At 44.4% G+C, this 22,432-nt stretch overlaps 2 protein-coding genes across 5 annotated transcripts in view; both read right to left on the reverse strand.

The window, feature by feature from the left end:
• Positions 1-367: 367 nt before the first annotated feature.
• The window catches only part of LOC147608710 (alpha-(1,6)-fucosyltransferase), a 59,888-nt gene continuing 37,823 nt past the window's right edge, over positions 368-22,432 (reverse strand). For 2 of the 4 annotated variants that reach the window (XM_086788284.1, XM_086788283.1), the window contains 3 exons: positions 9,861-9,989; positions 1,830-2,045; positions 368-1,067 (listed from right to left, as the gene is read on the reverse strand). In XM_086788284.1, the coding sequence (XP_086644410.1) occupies positions 786-1,067; positions 1,830-2,045; positions 9,861-9,989 (627 nt within the window). In that variant the 3' untranslated portion in view covers positions 368-785. Of the gene's footprint in view, positions 1,642-1,798; positions 2,046-9,860; positions 9,990-22,432 lie in introns of all 4 variants that reach the window. The other 2 variants (XM_086788285.1, XM_086788286.1) reach the window with 2 other exon arrangements.
• On the reverse strand, positions 10,262-14,290 carry LOC147608711 (uncharacterized). Its single transcript, XM_086788273.1, has 2 exons — positions 13,450-14,290; positions 10,262-10,359 (listed from the first exon to the last, which is right to left on the reverse strand). The coding sequence occupies exons 1-2, from the start codon at positions 14,288-14,290 to the stop codon at positions 10,262-10,264; spliced, it is 939 nt and encodes a 312-aa protein (XP_086644399.1).

A 22,432-nucleotide genomic window follows, 5' to 3' on the forward strand; every position in this document is an offset into this window, starting at 1 on the left:
CATCAGAGGCTAGAGAAGACGATCAAACCAGAACCAGGCATGTTCACACGCTAGTAGATAGTTAGAAAGAGGTGCCAAAGCGAGACATGGCTCAAGAGATCCCAACTACAGGCAAGCTCTCGGGACCTCCAGATAGCTTGTTGCCTCTAAGAAACTCTGGACCAAAACCCACAAACCAAGGATCTCCAGGACCACATCCACTCAGAGGAGATTTTGAAAGATGAGAATCGCATGCGTCTCTGTAACCCCTTAGCCTTGATAAAAAGCAATTTCACAGCCCTCCAAGGGGAAGCCAATGGAGAGGTCCATTGACGTCTAGCATCCACCATTTGGCATTTGAAACTTCATATGCTCAGTCCACATCAAATTGTCCAACACAAACCCTACTTCTTTTTACTTTGTAACAGTCAAAACTGAACTAAGTACTTTTTACATGCATTAGGGAAGCCCCCAAGACTGCCTCAAAAACAGCTTGCTCTCCTGTGGCAAAATTCTTCATACAAGTAACGAACTGTATGGATCTCTTCTTTTGCACAATATTAAGAATTCTATGGATATATATGTTCACAGTCAACTGCATTTCCACAAAAAGGTTGGGTACTCATGTAGCCTTTTTGTGTTTGTCATCAAGGACAAATGTCCATATCCAAGGAAGGATCTACGGACCTCACTTTAGTACCAAATTGAATTTTTATTTTCATTTTTTTAAATAACAAGAGCTACACCTGTAGTGGCATCAAATGTGGCTTTAAATGAACAAGATTGAAATTAATGGCATGTATTATCTACCAGAATCTGTATTTATTTACACTCAAGTAACCTGCCATTACTCTTCCACCTGTAGTTCGCATTCCATCTATCAAATAACACCATGTGGATCCAAGAGCACCAATATAAAAGTCTGCATCAGCAGATAACAGAAAGTTAACTAGTGGATAGTTGGTGCTGGTCGCTCTTCCAAGGCTGGCTTCATATGCTGGCATGCTCGTGTTTCCAGTCTGACGACTGACATTAGTGTAGTAAATGTCCCACCAGCTCGTGTACAATTTAGATTCCTCAATTACCTCCTGCAGTAAGCCAACACGTAATATCAACTCCAACATGTTATATCGCCTCTAAAGACAACAATACCATTGGAATCTGATTCTTAGAAGTTGTAGGAAAAAATTAAGCGATCAGGATAATTCCTCTATGGTTTAACAGCTATCAGGTATTGAAAGTTCCTTGCATGTGCGCACGTGAGCGCGCACATGCACGCATGGCACATGCACATACACAAGCACATGGCCCTCTTCATCAAAGTGATTCAGATTGCCTCTTAAAGATGAGGCTTCAATTTGCTTGAGCCAATTCACTGGTTTGGATGAAATCATCAACTTTGAAGCATGCCAGTGGAGGGTTATAACCCCTTTTCCTCTTGATTCTAAGAACTTGCATGTGCGCACGTGAGCGCGCACATGCACGCATGGCACATGCACATACACAAGCACATGGCCCTCTTCATCAAAGTGATTCAGATTGCCTCTTAAAGATGAGGCTTCAATTTGCTTGAGCCAATTCACTGGTTTGGATGAAATCATCAACTTTGAAGCATGCCAGTGGAGGGTTATAACCCCTTTTCCTCTTGATTCTAAGAACTTTCTGTCGAGTCGAAGAAAAATGTGTTGCTGAACTACCTGTTAAAAAAGCTCTGTAGACCCTGTACACTACAATTATATGAAGGCAATGAAGACCCCACTAGTAAAAATATAGGCACACTCCACATAAGCTTAATTGAATCAAAGAAAATGATTAGGACCTCAAGTCCCAGCAGATGGTCAAAGCTCAACCTGCATCTCTGTTGAAAGCCATATGCTTCGGGCATGAGGAAATCGATTGCGCAACTGCTGGGCAAGCTTCATGTAGTCCTGGAAACCAACCACCTTCATCTCTCGAGCCTTGTCTCCTTGCCTTACATGAATGCTAACCAAAGGTCGTGGAACCCACGGCTTATGAGTCTTCCACACAAATTGATCAATTTCTGTTTCATTCCTCACCCATGGCACCTGTAATTCCAGGATGAGAAGACAAGGTAGCATCCAAACATTGAACGAAAGGCAACACATGAGAAAAAAAAAATGAATCAGATAGCGAAATAATAACAAATCAAGCATCGGACATTGACACATGAGTAAACCATGTTAAATTTGCAGCAATGTGATGAGCTATGGTGGATCAAATGCACATGATTAGCAAGTAATTAAAAAGTGATTAAGACAAGATTAGTGCACAATTAATCTAATAATATAATGTAGGCGTGGATACTCAAAACTAGCAAATTCTCATTGGGCCAATGCCTCAATTTATAGCTTTTACATCCACAAGGTGCCAAACACCTAATCCCACTGATTTCTCCTTGATTTGTACCACCTCCCCTACATTTGGGGACACCTTTTCCTAGAATCTTTCCACACCCCTATATTCACTCGTGCCCTTGATTCTCTCATTCAGTAAATTCTTCACACCTTTTCATTGCTACCCACTCAATTACGGACTCCCTTTTACGGTCTCTAGCTAAGGGCTTGTTCCCGCACCCATTCACTTGCATATTTTAACAAACCATATTAATAAAAAATTAGATAAATTGTCATTTTACACTTTTTTGGCTACCCATGAGAGAAAGGGTAAGCTCTAACTTGTAAATCAGCTTCAAGGCAAAGCTCAATGGCAAATGCCAATATGTGCTCTGAATCGTGACTACTCCTTATGAGCAGAAAACTGAAGGAAGCCATGGAGGGCCTTGCAAAAGAAGCATCCAAATGTTGTTTCCTTCCTACACCTTTTAGAGGCCTGGTTAAAGTACACATCAATTTCCTGGCAGGGCTTGCTACATCAGCTCAAATCAAGTGCCCAATCATTGGCCATGAGTTTCAATGCTTGGCAACCCATTGGAAGAACGATATGCATTAACAAATGTTGTATGCTGGTTGATCAAGCTGTCAAGCCTACAAGGAGTTTTTGGGCCTATAAAAGTGCCAATTCCCAACACTTTGTAGATGCATTGGGTCAGAGAAGGCATCAAATGACAAAAGGGCAAGAGTGTGCTGTGTATTTGAAGGCATACCACACCATTTAAGATTATAAGTGTACTATGTCACCATTTGGCCGCCCAAGTGGTCTTCCCCTCTTTCGTGCCAAGGTACATGAGGCCAAGGAGCTTCATGTCGCTCGTATTGAGGCAAAGACTCGCGTCACCTATGGGAGGCTAGGCCTCGTGTCACCCGTAGTGTGGCAAGGACATGGAACCCACTGTCGAGGATCCCAGTTTAGGCTTCCCACTAAGCTAGTTCCATACTCATTGCATAATGCATGTGCATGCATCTTTGCTTGCTTGAGACTGATTTCCAATGACTTCTTTTCAATTGACTGCATGCTATGACGTGTCAATTTCACGAGCAAGGGATGCCCACCCGTGAACCATGAGAGTGCCCCATATTTTAACATGGGTTGTGGCATGTGAACAGGTGTTCACTTAAACCTGTGTTTTCTTGTAAAGTAACCTTTATTGTTCACACTTCATTGAAGCCAGGCACCGTCTGGCCAGTCCCTAGGGCCCAAGGGCCAACCTGCTGGCCAGCCCAAGCTATGGACACCTCCCATAGTTGTTTCTCATACCGGTACGAACCCATTCGTACCACACGGTTCGTACGGTACATTTTTTATATCCCCCACCTTAAGAAAAAAATTCCAAATGCTAAAAAGAATATAGAAATCCTACTTAACAAAGATCCTAAATGCCCGCAATACTTTGCAACTTTCGTGTCCACTCAGTATTCCATATAGGGTTGCTGAGAGACCTAAAAAATCTGGCAAGGTAGACTGGTAGTGTACACTTGATGGGTAGGATGAGAGAATCTTGTTACATCACTTGGAGATCCCTGGAATAGGTAAGCTAGGCAGTCAAATCCTCAAGTTATGTACGAGGGAGAAGATTTGGACATGGCCATTTGATCTAGAGAGGAGTGCCTAAACCTATCACCCTAGATGCATTGCTCGCATTTGTGCAAGGACGGTCCCTTAGTCATAAACGCTACACTGGGAGACCTTTGGTATTGCAATACCCATGCAGGTTCTTTTCTAGAGAAAATTGGAAAATCCAACTGGGAGAGACATCTCCATCTCATGCGACCCTCTTTAAAGAGGGGGGCATTTTATAAAGGTGGGGCACTGCCACGTGTCCAAGGGGTCTTCCACCCCCCTCTCCCACGATTGCTTTTCTCTCTCTCTCTCTCTCACATTTGAAGCTGGCACATCCTTTCTTTTCCCCCATCTGCAAGTCAACTATCTGTACCTGCAGTACTTGCTGGAAACCCTTCTGTACCTGCAATACTTGCTGGAAACCCTACTGTACTTGCAGTATCTGCTGGAAACCCTACTGTACAGCCATGTGTACCTGCTGTACTTGTTGGCAACCCTACTGTACCTGTAGAAACCCTATTGTACCTGCAGTACCTGCTGGAAACCTGACTGTACAGCCATCTGTACCTTCTGTACTTGCTGGAACCCTACTGTACCTGTATAAACCCTACTGTACCTGCAATATCTGCTGGAAACCCTACTGTACCTGCAGTACTTGCTGGAAACCCTACTGTACTTGCAGTATCTGCTGGAAACTCTACTGTACAGCCTTATGTACCTACTGTACTTGCTGGAAACCCTACTGTACAGCCTTCTGTACCTGCTGTACTTGCTGAAAACCCTATTGTACAGCCTGTACAGCCTACTGTACCGGCTGCTCTTGCTGAAAAACCCTTCTGTACCTGCTGTGATTACAGTAGTACTTGCTGCACCAGATGTACTTGCTATGAACCGGCTCTGCATGTACCTCGAACTAGTAACTGTTTGTGTACTTGTACCTCTTCGTGTGCATGTACCTGTTTGTGTACTTGCAGCAGGGAGGCTTGAGCCACGGTCTCTGCGAGGGTGTGAGCCAGGCTCTAGTACGAAAGCGCATGTTTGTGAGTGGTGTCGGAACGACAGTTTCGCGTTCACTCCCCAACAGGTGTATGAGACTAGAAGCCAGGCCAGTTTGACTCATTCGACAAGTCCGGCATCGACAAGCGACTCCGACACACTTCTGTTTGGCTAACTTGTCTTCATATTTGCATTGCATTGGCTGATCTACCTGACAAGCCCCTAGAACTTTGTCCAGATTAAAATACTTAAATAATATACTTCAGTATTGAGAGGGGGGTCAGCCTGTTTGCATTAGCCACCGTACTTTGCCAATGGAATTAGCAAGAGAAGAGCCACATCATGGGCTGAGAATTATGCATAATGTGGGGACAGCCAAAGCTGATCATGTATCACCCGCTACTCATGCCACCAAGTATGCCTATGGAGAGTAAAGTTTCATGCAGGGATCCTTTTGTGTATGCTAGGAGGCCACCTTTGTGCAGGTCACCACATGCCTTTGTGCCGCATGTTTCTCGCCATGGTCATGTGCATACACCTACTGCTGCCCCGTTGGATAAGGGAAAGAGGAAATAGATGAGGTGGGTCACCATGCTAAGAGGCTTAAAGAATTCAAGGAAAGTGATCAGTCTGTAAAGTTTAAAACTTATCATGGTGATTATGATGCAAGTAAGGCAATGGCTTTCATAGCCCAGTTTGATATTGCCTTCAGAGATGAGTTCTCCGAGAAATCGTAAGTTCGCCTTGCATGTTTCTGAAGGGCTCGGGCTGCCCATTCGTGGATCACTGAAAAGCTTTCAAGTAGCCCAGTTCAAACATGGGAGGACTTCAAAGAGAGATTCTACGCATAGTTCTTGCCTACCTATGCTTTAGAGAAGATCATGAGCAAGTGGGACAAGATAGAGCAGAAAGATAATGAGTATGTGCAGACATATGTGAACAAATTTTGGAAGATCTATTTGGAGGTCTCCATTTTTGTTCATTGTGAACCTGAGAAGAAGAGGAAGTTCAAATCTGGACTTCAACCAGTTAACAAATCTGGTCTTGATACGCATCACAATGCCACTTTACAGGACTACATAGCAGTTGCTCTTGCCACCAGGCAATTACAACATAAGTTGCAGCGTTCTAGCAAAGGAGACCATGCTTTCAAGGGAAAAGAGAGGGCTAGTCATAACATGCAAAAGCGTGGACGGCATGCAAAACCCTTTGTGAAAGATGTAAACAGTGGAGGGAAGGCTGAAAATATGCAACCCAAGGATGCCTCTCAGAAAAAGCACAAGTTTAGCCTAACTCCCGAGCAAAGGGAGCAATATGCTAAATAGGGGGATGCTTCTCATGTGGCAACCAAGATCACATGTTTCGTGAGTGTCCTAAACGCAAGCATAAGAACAATGAGAAGCAGCAAAAGGCAAACGTGCATGCCATAGTTGCTCTCGTACACCGTACGACACAATCATACCGTACGGTACGGCATGCACGATATCATAAGGACCTCCCTCCCCCCCTTTTTTTGTCCATTGCTGTTTTAACCCCTTTTTTTTAATTTAAAAATGACCGTATTTGGCCGTTTTTGACTATTATGGAGCGAGCTTTCTTTTGGTGTCATTTTAGGCTCAGCAGCCAAGCAGCCAATGATCTGTGGATGTTGACATTTGGTGTGGATACAAAGGATCTGTTCTCTCTATCCTTGTGATCACTGCTCCATATTTGGAGGGTTGAGGTGAGGCACCTTCCTTAGTTAGGGCAACAAGAAGCAAAGGCTTCTCAACTACCTCCCTCTCTCTCTCTCTCTCTTTGCAGACCATTGTGAGAGGAATCCCGAGCCCAATCCAAACATGGTGTATAGGTAGATGAAATGGACACTTCAGCATGGCCAGTACTGAGTACACCTCGGAAAATGCACATGTCAGCTTGTTGTCTTCAGAGAACATAATGCCACTATAAAAAGCAAAAGAAAATCTGCTTGGCTTTAAACTCAAAGTAGAACTGTGAACACATCACATCCAATAACCTCGAACAAATGAACATGGAACATATCCTGTCCATAGTCTCTGCTAACCAATAGTTCTGGAACTCATCCGAACCATGAAGGAAACTTGGTTGATCCTGGAACTCATTCGGACCATCAAGTGAACTTGCCTGTCTTTATACTTGGGGCTCTAATGTCGTAGTAGAGGAACTGTTGTGGGCAATGGATTCCAATGTAGATGTGTGTACCACAGAGAAAGATGTGATAGCCTCGAGAGATGTTGCACAACTCAAATGATATTCACTGTGATAATGAATCCAACCAAATGCATGCTTTTATAGGCACCAAGGCCTTATCTCTTGACCCTAAATAAGAGGGTGTTCACACTACTAAGGACACTTGACCTAGTGTGTCCTTACTGTGTTCACACCACTAAGGACACTTGACCAGACTCCAGACTAAGTCCAAAATACCTAACATTGTCCACTTCATTAGCAACTCTTAAACAATCTTGTTCCTCAATGCATAACTTAGGAAAATTCAAAATTCATCATTGTTCTTGTGGACCACACTGAGTTAGATCCTTTGATCACAGAAGTTCATCAACTTCAAAAAAATTTGTATGGGCAGTGATGTGTGTGAACACACTTAACAACTGGGGCACTTTTTCCCTCACTAGGCAGTTTTTGCCCCAGCATGTGAACACCCTCTTATTTCATATTATTGGGTGTACTTATCACATCGTTCTTGCACCATTCACTATCAAATGCAATCACTATTGTGTTGTGTGCTTCTCTCTCTCTCACCTTATTTGGGATGTATATGGATGAGGTTTCGCGGACTATGTAGAGCAGGAGGGTGACAGAGGAGCACAGCTAGCAGGGACATGGATTCCGCTGTTATTGTATGCTGATGATATTGTGCTGATCTCAGATCCTCCAGAGGGGATGCAACGTCATTTGGATGCATTGCACACGTTTGCACAGGACAGTGGATTGTCTATTAACCTTGGTAAAACCAAGGTGATGGTGTTTAACACCACAGTACAGTGGGTTAGGAGGTCAGCACGCACCTTTACATATGGTCAGGAGACAGTGAAGTATACAGATGCATATACTTACCTTGGTGTGGTTTTTAGTGACCCACTATTTTCCTTGAGGAGACCAGATTGACCAGAGCTTATGCAGCATTGGGGAGACTAGAGAGGATGTGTTCGCAGGTTCAGTTTCAGGAGCCTCGAACAAAGCTCTGGCTCTTTGACACTTTGGTCACTTCAGCCATGCTGTATGGAGTGGAGATATGGGGACCCTCAGTGGATCACCACAACCGAGCTGGTAGCACTGATGGATGGAGACGTATGGAGAGGCCCTTGGTTTCTATGATTTCATGTTGGACAGCTAAGTTGGCTTGGGATGCACTTGCAGCACTCTATCAAGTGTGCAATGAGGCACGTGTGGCCTATTTGAAGACGCAGCTGGACATGTTGCATTTGCATGAGGGAGACTCTATGGATGAGAACTTGATGTAAGTTAAAGACCTTCATGAGCAGCTAGCCAACATTTATGAGATCATAAAGGACAATTCTCTCATCATTTCCATAACCTGACTCGTATCATGGTTTCGCCACCACACTCAAGTTATTGATGAAGACGCATTCTCTTTTGATGAGTTGCTGTCCTTACTCCTGCAAGAGGAGCAATCTAGGGTGAACTGGTCTAGCATGAGGATTGGGGATCAGGCCTTTGCTATACCCAAGGCAAGGGCAAAGGCAAAGCCTCTGGTACTAATGGCTGTAGGTATGTAAACATGCCAAACGTGAAATCTACTCCAAGAAAGCAAGCTCATCTTTCTCTTCCCCATCGAAAAAGCAAGTCAATTAACCGATTGGGACTGCCCCTTAGACTCAAAGCCAAATATCACTAAAAGATCAATCATCCAATATGAAGGCCTCAAAGAGAATCAAAAAAGACTACATTGAGTTTCCATGAGACTAGGTCTAAATCGCAAAGTCAAGCCGGCTTTAAGACATTTACCACAAAGCATTTGTAGACTACTTCCTGCAATGTATTTCAAGATCGAAGCCTGCCACAACTTTGATCAACCCACCGTTCGACCTCAAGGGTTACAAGCTGTGCGGAGATTCAGAAGTAAGGAATTATCTACTCACACCAAAAAAAATGCTCCATAAAGATGGTAACAACAAACCTATGCCACAGTCAACACAAAAGGTACAGGTCATTGCAAAAAGAACACAATATCATCAATAGCATAGTTGATAGCATCAACTAAATGCAACATAAATGCCATGATCACATAAGGCTTTAAAACCCAAAAGCCAATGTTCAAGGCATTACATCCGTAAATAAATTCCATAATAATGTCCTTGGCTAGGTATACCCCATCAAAGGCTGTATAGAAGTTGTCTCACAATTACTTCTTTCCACAAAACTCAACCGGTTTAGTTTCTTTAAACCAATTATGCTCAAGGATCAAGCTACCATGAGATAACTCACCTCTGAAAACATCCAAAAATTTGCCCGCAAACAAGCTCACACTATCCCTCAACTCCTTTAAATCCTCACACATTAAGACTAGGAGTTTTGTGATAGCCCAGTCCATGTTTGAGTTCGCTGAAACCACATCATGCTTTACTTATGAATTGCTTGCTATTTTTTGTATTTTGTGAACAGCATAATTTTACTTTGGAATGCATTCCGCTTATGATGATTGTGACCGCTATAAAAGCCAGAAGCATGACTACTTTTTCGTTTTAGTAGTCATTATCCTTCATAAATCATAAAAGACAATTCTGAGCTTAACAAAAAAACCAGAGTTATCAAAGAAGAAGAGTCAGATCAAATCATATCACGCAAGTGTTGCAGAAAGAAAACACATATATATTTGACATTACAGTAAGCATTTACAGAATTCTAACCTCTGGCCAAGTGAAGGGCAGTGAATCCAGGACCATTTTAGCAGCCTTCACCCCAAATGCATTGTGGCGAGCCACATTGAGTAGCGTGCACGTGTACTCAGTGGGAAATCGCATGAAGTACCGGACTGCCTACACAAGCAATAATAATGGCACGTAAGGCATGTTTTTAAAAAAACGGCATGCTATCTAGATATTTTAAGTCTCATAAACCACCATCTATGTGAAAGCAGGGCATGTATCATTATTTTACTGTTGTTCCCTAATTTAAAGCTAATCCTTAGAGCAGATGTTTTCAAAGAACAGAAAGTTATGGCATAATGTATTATTGTACCAGGAATTCGTATAGATTAGAGAGTATCGTAAGGAAAATGACCACACAAAAAACAATCAGCTAAGTAGTTTCACATTTGTTGCACACCACGCACAATAGAGGATGTATCATGTACCACCCTCCCTGAGGCATCATACACTGGCCATAAAAGGAGGGGCGGTAGACATTCTGAAGAACGAAAAATCAGCAGCAATTTAAATCATGGAAATAAGTGCAAAAAATGGGGCTCAGAGAATGAGCATCATTAAATGCTAGAACAGGTTGCTTTCGAACCCCTTACACAATCTCAGGAACCATCTCCGTCAGGACTCAGAACTGGAGACCCTTTAAAAGGTGATAGGCTTCCTTTCTGGATCTCATCAATTATGGGATCCTCTCACTCAGAACTGCAACTCCCTAAAAGAACCCAAACCGCTTCCCTCAAAAGGATTGGACCACCATCTCATCAATTACGCAGTCTTGTCAGGTCGGCATCAAAAGCACCAGAATTATAGAAATCAATTTGCAATCCTTGGCAACCTCTTATTTAACAACGACACATGAAAGTGTGAGGTATCCTTTCCAGATCAAGTAACCAGAAATTTATTTTAAAAAAAAGACATCCCAACCTTAAACCTAAGAGGTTTCATAATCTAGTTGCACCTTTATGATAGATAAAACATAGGTTATGAACTTCATTCCCTCTGGACAGGTACAGGGTTCAGCCTGCAGCTCCACAAAAAGGTTTTGAGGCACTAGAAAGATTTACAAGAGACGAGACAAAGCTACAATTGTAGACATTATGTGGGAAAACTTGAGCATTCTCGCAGGTTCATAAATGACCTATATTACCTCTGTAACTGAATGAAAAGCTTTTCGTGTGATCTCTTTCCCTTTTCTTCTTTGCCATAAGGGCCCCTCAAATTCCTCCAACGAACCTTGATTGTTGGCACACCCTGCAATGCAGCTAACATTTTTTAAAATTCTGGCGTCTTCTACTGCCTCCCAAAAATCATGCAGGTCAAGGAGACTCGTATATTATATACGACTGGCCCTCACATGTCACCATCATCACTGTTAAAATATATATCCTTATGGATCACCATAAGATCGAAATGGTCCTCTATTTCCAGAGAGTGTCTCCTAGTGTAGCATCCATTCTTGCCGGATGTTTCATGAAACATGTTTCAAAAGCATTTTGTACCTTAAGAAGAAAAAAGGAAGAGAGGAAGGAAAAGTGGGGGGGGGAGGGGGGGGACGTTATGTATCTCAGTTATAGCGAGCAGCTTCTGTTGGAGGTGGCAATTCTCGTAGCTACTCTCGGGTTATCGCATGACTAGAAGTTGTGGTGGATTATCCCATATGCAAGAGCACGGGAAGTCGAAGAGCCATATATAGAGTGTGGTGGCACCTTGTCATAGATATCTCCTCCGGCCGGGTTTTTGGAGGGGAGCAACGGCTGGGAGATGGGAACCCAGCCACTGACGTTGCTCAGTGCCCTAGGGTGGTGTGTGTGTTGCTGCTGCGTGACTTTGACATGGTATCAGAGCTCGGCCTGGTGGTCCTCGGCGGTCTTAACCTCTATTTGATTGAGGTGCTCGAATTGAAGGAGGGTGTTGGAGGTGGCAATTCTCGTAGCTACTCTCAGGTTATCGCATGACTAGAGGTTGTGGTGGATTATCCCATATGCAAGAGCATGGGAAGTCAAAGAGCCATATATAGGGTGTGGTGGCACCTTGTCATAGATATCTCCTCCGGCCAAGTTTTTGGGGGGAGCAACGGTTGGGAGATGGGAGCCCAACCGCCGACGTTGCTGCGTGCTACTGCTACGTGACTCTGATAGCTTCTTCCGGCGGAGGTGGAATCCAGCACCATAATCCCCGAGAGGGCACAGTGGGTGATTATCACGCTTGGGGAGGACCACTTGGGCCTCCTGGCATCGCCTAGAGTTTGGACTAGCCTGGGGAGTCTGAGATTCTCCAGATTGACAAGAGGAGCGCAGGTCCCAACCTCTCCCGTTTGGATTGTTTCTATGTTGATGAGTGAGCCTGTGGACAAAATGGTTTGGGTATTTTGGCTGGCACTTCCTTTTCAAGCCATTCGCCAGTCATACTCTCTCTAGAGGACCCCCTTGGTGACAGGATAGTCAACAGAGCCTCCGCATACCCGAGAGCTTGATCTAAGACCTGGAGATCTGCAAGAGGATTGAGGAGCTATAGGAGAGCTTGGCATTTCGTGAGGGCACAACAACGGTGGCTCTGGATACTGAGCTCAACGAGATCAGCGCCAGGATCTCCGGAGTTTCTTGATGACACTTCTCTTCCGAGGAGATTGTAAAGGCTTTGCATACGCTTCTTATTCCCCTGTTTCTTCGTCACTGTAGGGAGCTCATGGAGGGTGTCTTCCAAGCAGCCTTCAATGAGATCATGATTTCCGGATCTATGCTATAGACGCTAGCGGAGGGCTCACAGTGGTTGCTTACTTTAGGTACGATGCGGTACGGTATGCATACGAGTACATACAGTACGCATTGAGATAAGTACTTTAAGTACGTTCACTTTTTTAAACTAATGTATATATAATAAAATATACAATTGAAATTCAAACATCTATGCTCTATAAATATAAAATGAGCAGCAAGCATACAACGGAGCAGATATTTCAGCTTCCGCATAACTTTAGTATGTGCTGCACTCCACAAAAATTTTTGATTTTTCCTCAAAAGTTGATAAAGAGGATCTGCTACATGTGCATAATGTGGGATCCATATAACATAAAAGACACATGCACCAAGAAATCTCCTCAGCTCTGTAACATTAATGCATATCTCTTTCATTCTTTGTATTGCATCTATCTTGGCTGGACAAGGTCGGCGTCCACTAGTACTACAAAGATGCCCCACTATTAGCACTTCACCAACCCCAAACACTGATTTCAGTCCAGATAAAGTAAGATTCACCTCTTCAAGCCTGGATAGAATCATATCACAATCCTTTATATGATTCGCCACAAACTTGCGGCACCCTTTCGAATCCAAATCCCCATCTTTGTCTTTCTCATCACAGCCCTTTATTGGTACATCATCCAGAAAAGGCATAGTTATTTGTGGTATGAAGTCTCGCAAGACTTTATTCATTTCATTCATCATATGCGCCACTGAGTTGGTGGCTCCCTGTGGTAAGGTACACATCCTTACCAATCCCAAAGGAGTTTTCATTGTGGTCAAGTCCCTGCTTTGTATATCCAGCTGAAACTGATCATATCCCGAATACAGATCACCCATAGAGTATATAGCTTTCCCTGCAAATGCTTCTGCAAACTCGTCCACAATCGGACCTGCTCCCACATTCCTGATTGTGACCTTGTTTACAGGTTGCATGTCTTGAATGAAGCCCAATGCTCCATTTTTCTTTGGCACGGTAAACCATCTGTTGGAGTATGGAGCACATGATGGCTCCAAAATTCCCATCCTGATCTTTTCTTTTAGTAATTCCATCAGCTTTGGCAAGAGAGCCTTTGGTACTGGAATCGGCCGCAGGTTCCAGGGCACATGTGGAACAGTGAAGATCACCATCGGCACTGTTACACTTGGATCAACACAGCCTATCTCATGCGGCTGAAAAGCAAAGGCTTTCCCATGTTTTACAAGCATCTCCTCAAAGCATTCCTTTTCAACTGGCAACAGAAAATCCTTTTCACCAATCTTCAGCTCTTTTAGGGTTTCTTGTGTAAACTTATGCCCAATTTTCTTCGGATCTCTGAGATTCGGTTGCATAGAGGCTTCATCTATCTTCTCCTTGCTTTCTGGTGGCAGGGACAAGGCAATTGGTTTCACCTTCTTTGCAACCGTTTTATACTTTGTATCAACTCGAGCATCTGTCCCACAATACATACCTTTGCATTCCACTTCTTCAAATTCCTTGATTACATCATACATACCCACAGACGATACTTTCACCATCTCATTCCCACCCTGCAAGCATGAACTTCCCATGGCACAAAGCTCACCCATAGTATCCACAAATGACACCTCATCAAGGACACCTGATATAAACTCATCCTTCTCCAAAAGACCACACTGGTCAAAACCTTTTTGTACATTCTGTACATATTGACGCATACCACGCTTCAAATCCTTGCTTTTTACAAAGACCAGTGACCCATAGCTAGAAAATCCCTGAAAATTTGCTGAAAAGTTATTTACATTGATTGAGTCCTGCGAGAACTCATTTTCCCTTGTACCATTGGAATCCCGCTTTACAATGGCACCTGGCCAAAATCTCTCATCTCCCTGTAGTTCATGAATTCTCTGTTTATCTTTGGGAGTGACTGTGCTCGAAGAGACTCACGGTTCCTTTCATGGTTAATACAAACTGTCAAGAACTGAACAGCTTTCTTGCCATCTTTACTCCTTATTCTTGCATATGCCGAGCCATCATCCAAAACCTTTGTTTCCATCCTCACAGCTGTAATGTAGGGTTGCCCAAGGATGAGGGGATACGATGACATCTCCTGAACAAAGAAGTTCTGATCATCTTTCACATCCCCTATAGTTACCCTTACATTTGGACAGGCTGCATAGAGCTCTCCAGATGAGTTATTAGCTGCTTTAATCATCCACCCATGATCTACATCCATTGGCCACTTACATTTGTTGTAGAGATTTTTAGCCATAAGATTTATTTCAGACCCATGATCAATTAGAGCAACATACGGCTCTTCCAAGTCACCTATCTTAACAAGGGTTTCTGTGGTTGCTCTTGCCCAATGGCTCCTGGAATAATGACTCTTTGTAAGAACTTTTTCATCATCCTCATCCACAAAGCGCACTTGTTGTGCCCCTTCAGCAGAGTGATTACATTCCACCACATTCTCTCTCTCTTCCTTTTGTTGTACCTGTACTCCATGAGTCTTAGAAGTGCTTGCCTCCCCTTGTGATGGAATAGATTCAATTATTGACTGCCTTTTCCTTCGTATAATATCAATTATCTCATCATGGAATTCTTTCTTTGCAATCCCCAAGACTTCCCCTAGTGTAAATTCCACCCTATTGTTTAGAATCCTCTCTTCAAGCACCTTTTTGAGGTCTGTTGCGGCTTCAATATCAGATTGAAGCTTGTAGAGTGGACTTTTCCCTTTACCCTTCTCCTTCTCATGCTTCATTTTTGCTGGCACTTCTTCCATTGATACTTCCTGTGGAGGTCTGCTATGCAGTGGAGGCATATGTGATGGTCCAGGATCCTTCTTTTCACTACCACGAGTGACCCTTTTTGATGGCCCTCCTTCCTCATTTTTCCTCTTACGCTTTTCCTCCACCTGTGCCTCATTATTCTGGCATTTTGCAATGTAGGCATGAACAGATAAAGAATCCACAGGCTCTTCCCAGCCAGTCTCAAGACGTATACAGTCACCTGCCTCATGCAAAGCCTGCTTAGACACCTTCTTTGACGCAATTAGTTCCATTGTTGATGGCCAAAAATCTTCATTCTCATAATATTCATCATTCTCAGATTCCTGCTTTGATTGACCAGCCTTTAACCCATAGGTTGCTGCCTCAACCATAGAGATGGCATGGCTAGCAGCCATATCCTCCACCAGCTTTTTCATCCCTCCTTTCCCAAAGTTTGTGCTTAATGGAAGACCAGTCTCTGTAAGGTGGATTTTCCCATCTTTGAAAAACACAAGTTGATTTCTGAGGGCTTCCTTATAGCTAGCACAGTCTTTCTTTGCATGTTCTGGGTCATCACACCATATACATCTGAATGTAAACCCTTCTTTGCTTTGAGGCCTTTGCATAGAAGCCTGCCCTAATGGTAGCCCTTTTTCTTCAATCCTGGACATCTTCAATTTTAGGTCTCGCATGCCCTTAATAAGCTCTTCCATCGGCCCTTCTACCTTTGGAATTGCAGCAGCTGGTTTTGGTAGATTCTCAGGGGTAACAGCAGTTATAGGAGTTGCCGAGCTCATCACCATTTTATCCCTCCTTCGCTGCCGCTTTGCTAGCATGGTGACCGCATCCTCGACATCATTCCAATCACTCTTTAGTCCCTGCTCTGTATCCTTATCCTCAAGGAGAATTTCCAGTTTTTCTTGGAGATCTTTCCCAGCTGCTTGTAAGAAGAGCTCTGTTTTTTCCCTGTCCAAGGTTGTGCGCTCAATCCTTGACAACTGGGCATAGCGCTTCTCAAACTCTCTTAGCAACTCTGTGGCAGAAATTCCCATTTTGGGTTTTGTGACCCATTCCAAGAAAGTTTGTTTGGTCACCCGCTCGGAATCCTCCATGAAATATTCATCCTTTAAAGCAAGCTTGAACTCCTCCCAATTTCTGCCACCATGTGCTGTCTGTAATCCTCTTATGCGCTCTCTTATTTCAGGAACACATACCAGCTCAAAGCTTCGAACCATATCCTCCTCAGTCACCCTGTTTAGCTCCATTTCCTTTGTGTAATTGCGCAGGTACTTTGTGATGTCCTTACCATCAAATTGATCCACCTTTTTCACAATTGACTGCAGTGCTTTGGTCGTGGAAATTTGTCCCCTCTCAGCAGCTTGCTGCTGTTGCATATACATAGTAAACATCTGAAACATTTGCATAACTCCGGGGTCAAAATGAACCCCCTGACCCTCAGGATTCTCAGCCATAGCTTCCCTGTGTATTTCACCACACTCTCACCCCAGCAGTTTCACGTCGGGTTCACCAAAAAGCTGTTGTGACGTGGGCGGTATCGCTGGGAAAGCGCGGGACTTCTGGCTGTGAGAGTAGCTTCCAAAATCCCAGGAAGGAAACAGAATAGATAGCTCCTCAAGAAGCATAAGACATCACCATTTTTGTTGACATATAAAAGTGCCAATTCACTTCAATTCTCGAAGGTTTGAAATTAGTATCATTCTTCCTTTCTCTTCCTTGGTTACAAGTTCATCATCACACATGCACTCCCAAAATCACACACACAATTACCATCATAATCATAACACACATACTAGCAGAGAACAACCGAGCTCCGGATCAAGAGGTAGAAATCAGCTCAACAACAAATGCACAGCCTATTGGAGCATACCCCAAAGAAACACCAACATACTAGATACTGGTAGCTCGAGGCTGGTCATGAGCACCATAGCACGATTGGGAAGGCCACGACTCCTGGATCTTAATGCTTCAATCACAATTAATATTTCGAGGATGCTTGAGCTCTTTGTACACTCTCTGCACTTGTAGAAGACCACCGCCTGCTACAATCGTGTTTGACTCCAGTGTCCTTTTTACAATACTGCGTGCGTCATGCAGTGAGCGTTCCATCTCATCCAGCAAATAGTCATTAGCACCACGAAGGATATTCCAAATAGACAGACAAAGCAGCCTCCACAGCACCACCGCCTCTCTGGTCCTCCCCCCCCGCAGTATTACCAGCCCCCTCCCCCCCCCCCGGCGACTTTCACGTGCCCAGCGGCCGCTTCCCTTCCCGCACCCCCCCCCCCCCCCCCGCGGCTCTTCAAAAACCAGGTCGCCCGCTTGTCTTTCACGCCTACTTGCTTCACCCCACAGCCCTCCAAGAACCAGGTCGCAACCTCTTTTTACCAGCCTTGCGCCTCTGGTTGTCAACCTCGCTTCTCACCAGCCCGGCCCTTCCTCGCCTCTGCACTCTGCCTTGTAGACGACCCCCCCCTTCTCACAAACCGCAGGATCTCTGCTGAATCCCCCCCGCGATGCCTAGCACAAGGCGGCCACTTTTTCTTCTTCGCCAGCTCCCTCGCCAACTTCTAGAGCTCTGCGCTGGTAGCAAAAAAGGCTTCCATGTGGCCATTCCCAAGTTGGCCACTTGTATTATTATTTTTAAAGCTCAATGATGGTCACACTAAGAGGGCTAGCTGCTCCTTTTACTTCGGGTTAACACGCGGCGCCCATAAGTGCCAGAGCTTCATAGCAGACTCCACACTCCATGCCAGACAGCTTCTCTCATTCGCTGCAACCAGCGCCAACTTTGCTTTAAACCCAATTTGGCATCCTTTATTCACGACCTCGCCATCTTTGGCAAAAGCATGTAATCATGACCACGACCATTATATACCATAAAAGTTTTCTGCCTCGAATAAGTGTTAATATCAACTCAATCATGATAGGCACGGCTTATGAGCATTTCACCATCTCAAAGACCAGTAAAAGCAGTCAAACCCACAAGCATCCAAACCTATGTACAAAGGCACAGGGACTTCTGCTAGCCCCCAAGGTTCACCATAAGCATAAAAACTCCACGATTCACACCACACTCATGTACTGAGGCTTCGAGACCTGGCTCAGCTTCAGCTCGTCTTATTGAACCTCATTTACAATATGAACATACGTACATGGGCATCATATAATGACTCAAGTCATGGCACTTAATCCCATGCATCTGAATTTGTATTTAATGGCCTCACATGCATGGTTTCACACCATAGACGTGCCATGGCACGACAACGTTCTTTGCAGGCTTCAGGAATTCTACTGTGATGGCTGAGTTCCCAGCCTTATATTGTAATGAAAGCTCTTATAATCAATTAAAGAAATACCGCAACGGGCGCCACTGCGATTTGGGGCCAATCGGTGTCCGTGTACTGTTTGCAGGAGCACTCTAGCTCCCCCTGTTTGTTTTCCTTTTCTAGGTCCTCAATGGTGTTGAAGTGTTTTATGTGCGAGTGTTTGTTTCACCGCCTGTCAAGGCCGGTTACAAGGTTCCGTTGCCGGGATACATCGTCGCCTTTCTCAAGGAGGCGAGCCCGTGGTTGTCACATCAAAAGCTTCAACATGAGGAAAGTGAAAAGGAAGTGCAGGACACAGTACAGGATTTTGTGTCTTTGCCTATATGAGGTGAAGAGTAAGAGCTGAAGATGAAGCTCAGGAGAAAAGACACCAAGGACAAGAAGTAGTCGGCCAGGAACAAGAAGCAGTTAAAGTGTTATGGTGCAGGAGATGCGTTGAAGGCTATGGCTTTCGACAGTTTGTCACCGGTGGTATCTTCATAGAGGCTTCATGGGTTCGGAAGACAGTTTCTTTCTATGTTTAGTAGTGGTGATCTACTATGCTTCATCGAGGACTTGTGCTTATCACTTGGGTGGAGTGCAAGCAGGTTTTGGGTGCCTGAGGATGTATCAGATGAGGCTCAGATGGAAGTGGAGGAACTTGACGAGGTTCTTATTCCTGAGCATATACTGGCACATAAGGAAAGAAAGGTACAGGGTAAGGTTCCCGTCGCTATCCTGTGAAGTTCAAGAGCTGTTCACTGATGGATACAAAGTGGATGGAGGAGGTTCACTGATGGATGCGAAGTGGATGGAGGAGGGTGACTTAGCAGATTCACCTCAGGAGTTGCAGCTTTATCTTGATGCCTATGAGTTAGAGTCGACTCTTGTTACGGCTCATTCAGGTTCAGCAGAGCATAGGTCTGGAGCATTGCCTGATGCTCAAGAGGGGGATAGCACCTCCGCTCCCTTGTTACAGACAGGCTCAGTTGTCATCTAGGAGTCGCTTGGTGACATCTTTGTATTCACCCGAAGGTACTGAGGCTGACAGTACATCTGCTTATGGGACTTCTATGATATTGTGTTCTAGACACATGTGATGATGGTTGAGTATGGTTCACAATCGCGCGCACCTTGAACTCTAACTGCAACTATGGATAATCTCTATGGAGGGCATAAGTCTGGCGAGCAGTCCTAGAGTTGGTTTGGTTCATGGAAATATGGATCGAATTCTGTTTGTGCATGTATGCATACACTTTTTGAGGTAGAGGTATTTTTGTATTCTGGTGCCATTGGATCCTGGTATCATTGAGAATACATTGGGAAATACTCTGCATTGTGTCGTGTGCTGCATGTATGTTGGTATGATACATCAAGTGCTTTATTATGTTCATGGATTCACCACTGGGTGTGACTCCTGCGGGATGGCCATGAAACATATGTGGGAAAGTGCTTAGTGGATGTAGTGTTTGGATGCATTGAGTGCTTGCATATGCTCATGTTGTACCATCAGTCGTGGGTCCTGCGGGATGCCCATGGACGTAAGGCTTGCGAGCAGCCCTTAGACTGTTACTTTGGAGTAGGTAGAGCATTTTGAGGAGCATATTGTTTGCGAATGCATATGTGTGTCATGCATATGTGTGCCATATGTAGAATGATGCATGGTTTTATTTTTGGCTAACACAGTTAACGTGTTTCCATTTGATTCTAGACTTTTGCTGTAGGTTCTAAAGGAGCAAGCAAGAGGTGTTTGTCACTTTGGCGTGACAGTGTGGCTTATTGTGCAGGATGATTGTTTTTATCACCCAGATGCATTGGAAGGCCATTGTTTTTGTCATATGGGGTGTCTTTGCTCATAAGATGTTTTACTGTGCCATTGAGTGCAATCGAGGACGCTTGCCATTTTTCAAGAGGGGGGTATGTTACGACCCTGTGTTTTCCTCTGGACAGTATGCAGGTGTGCACGGGGACATGGTGGACAGTGTGAATGGCATCAGGTTGGAGTCAAAAAGGGAGCCCATGTGTGGACAACCCCAAGTGTGAAGGGGGGCAAAGAGATTTTAACTTAAAAGGTTTTAAAAACCTTTAAAATCATTTTTAATGCCTTTTATGAAAGAAAACGTGGCCCATATGCTATTTTGGGGCCACGTGTGCTTTTTGGGAAAAAGAGGGGCTGGCAGGCAGAAAGGGGCGCCTATCTCTAGATGTGTGTGTGCTTTTTCGCTGAGGAGGGCTGTTCGGCAGTGTACACAGGAGTACATGTTGAGCTCTTTCTCTCTCCCAGGTGTCTGTGTAGGGCAGGGCAGGAGACAGAGGCATGCTGAACTGCAGGTACAAGTCGGCTGCGTGGAGGATGCACGTGGGCTGAACTGCAGGTACAAGTCGGCTGCGTGGAGGATGCACGTGGATGGACTGCAGAGTGTACATGCGCAGCTTAATACCTCCTTATGCATGCTTTTTGGAGAGTGAAGGCTGGCTGCTGTGCTGCGCTACAGGACAGAATACAGGCCTCTTTTCTCTCTCTCTCTCTCTTGACAAACAGGTGGCTGCAGGCAGCGCTGGTCAGAGCAGCGCATGGTTTTCTCCTGTGCACAGAGACGGATGCTGGATAGATGAGCACACGTGGGCTGGTTCTCTTTCTCAAGGACCGTAGGCTCTACAGGCTCTTGATGGTTGCAGAAGGGAAAGTGTTAGGTGGCTGCTGGACTGGCTGCAGGTGGACTGAATAGCCACTGCAGGTATGGGTGTCAGCACGTCATGTTCTCTCTCTTTCCCTTGGCAAACGAGCAGATGCAGGCGGTGCGGGACAGACAATGTGTGCTCTTCTCCTGAGTGGAAAGGGGCTGGCTTCTCTTGACATAAAGGTGGACAGGGGCTGGTTTTTCATGAACATAGACATCATGTCGATGGCGTTCAACTGATGGAACTTTCAGTTTCTCTTTGCTTTGCGTTCGGGACTGTTTTGAAACTGTTTATGGGCTGTTTTTGTTTGGCTGCAAATTCAGCTATGTGCTTGGGATTCTGGCTACAAGTACAGATCTTTTGGTTATGTTTCTTGGCATGGGAGAGATGCAAGCTCGCATGGTTGCGTGCTCATGGAGCAGATTGTTTTCTTCCTGCTAGAAAGGAACAGTGGGACCTACAGTTATGGGCATCTCTATGTTGCCAGATGTATCATGAGGGAACAGGTAACTAGATGTATGGAAACAGGACAGAAGTTTCAAAGGGAAACAGGCCTAAGGGTTTCATGTGGAAACAGGTCGTAGGTTTCTCGAGGAAGTATGTATTTGGGTTTCTCCAGGAGATAGGTCACATGCAGGCAGAAGATACAAGAATGGACACATGTTTGGTACAGCCCATAGTTGCCAGGCGTTTCAGAAACGGCAGGTATGAAACGGGTTTCATACGTTTTGAAACGTTTCATAAAAGGTAAGAAACAGGTACAAAAAGGTTTCATACAAAATAGAAAAAACATGTATATTTTTTTACTTGAAATATACAAAAGAAAAAACTATTGACATAACTTATAAGAGACCACATTGAATTCATTTCAATAAAAACAAAATACATGTAAGATATGATGATATCACAAATCACGTGGGTGATCACTGATGACTAAACAGAAAGCAAAAGGATCACCACGTGGGTGATGAGTCATGACTCAAAATCCAAGATCAAAATAAATAAAATGATACTGACAGCTGCTAGCTACTATCTGCATCCTCATGCTCATCCTCATCCTCATCTGCATCTTCTGCCTCTGCAG

This window comes from Cibotium barometz, chromosome 52 (genome assembly GCF_041138505.1).
Source record: "Cibotium barometz isolate CiBa-2024 chromosome 52, ASM4113850v1, whole genome shotgun sequence".
In the NCBI taxonomy this organism is placed as follows: Eukaryota; Viridiplantae; Streptophyta; class Polypodiopsida; order Cyatheales; family Cibotiaceae; genus Cibotium; species Cibotium barometz.

Bases quoted from the DNA above. Each gene is read 5' to 3' on its own strand.
- LOC147608711 (XM_086788273.1), bottom strand. From the start codon at position 14,290: ATGCGTCAATATGTACAGAATGTACAAAAAGGTTTTGACCAGTGTGGT. The intron at 10,360-13,449 runs GTGATCTGTATT...TTCGTTCTTCAG, and splicing joins GAAAGCTATATACTCTATGG to AATGTCTACCGCCCCTCCTT.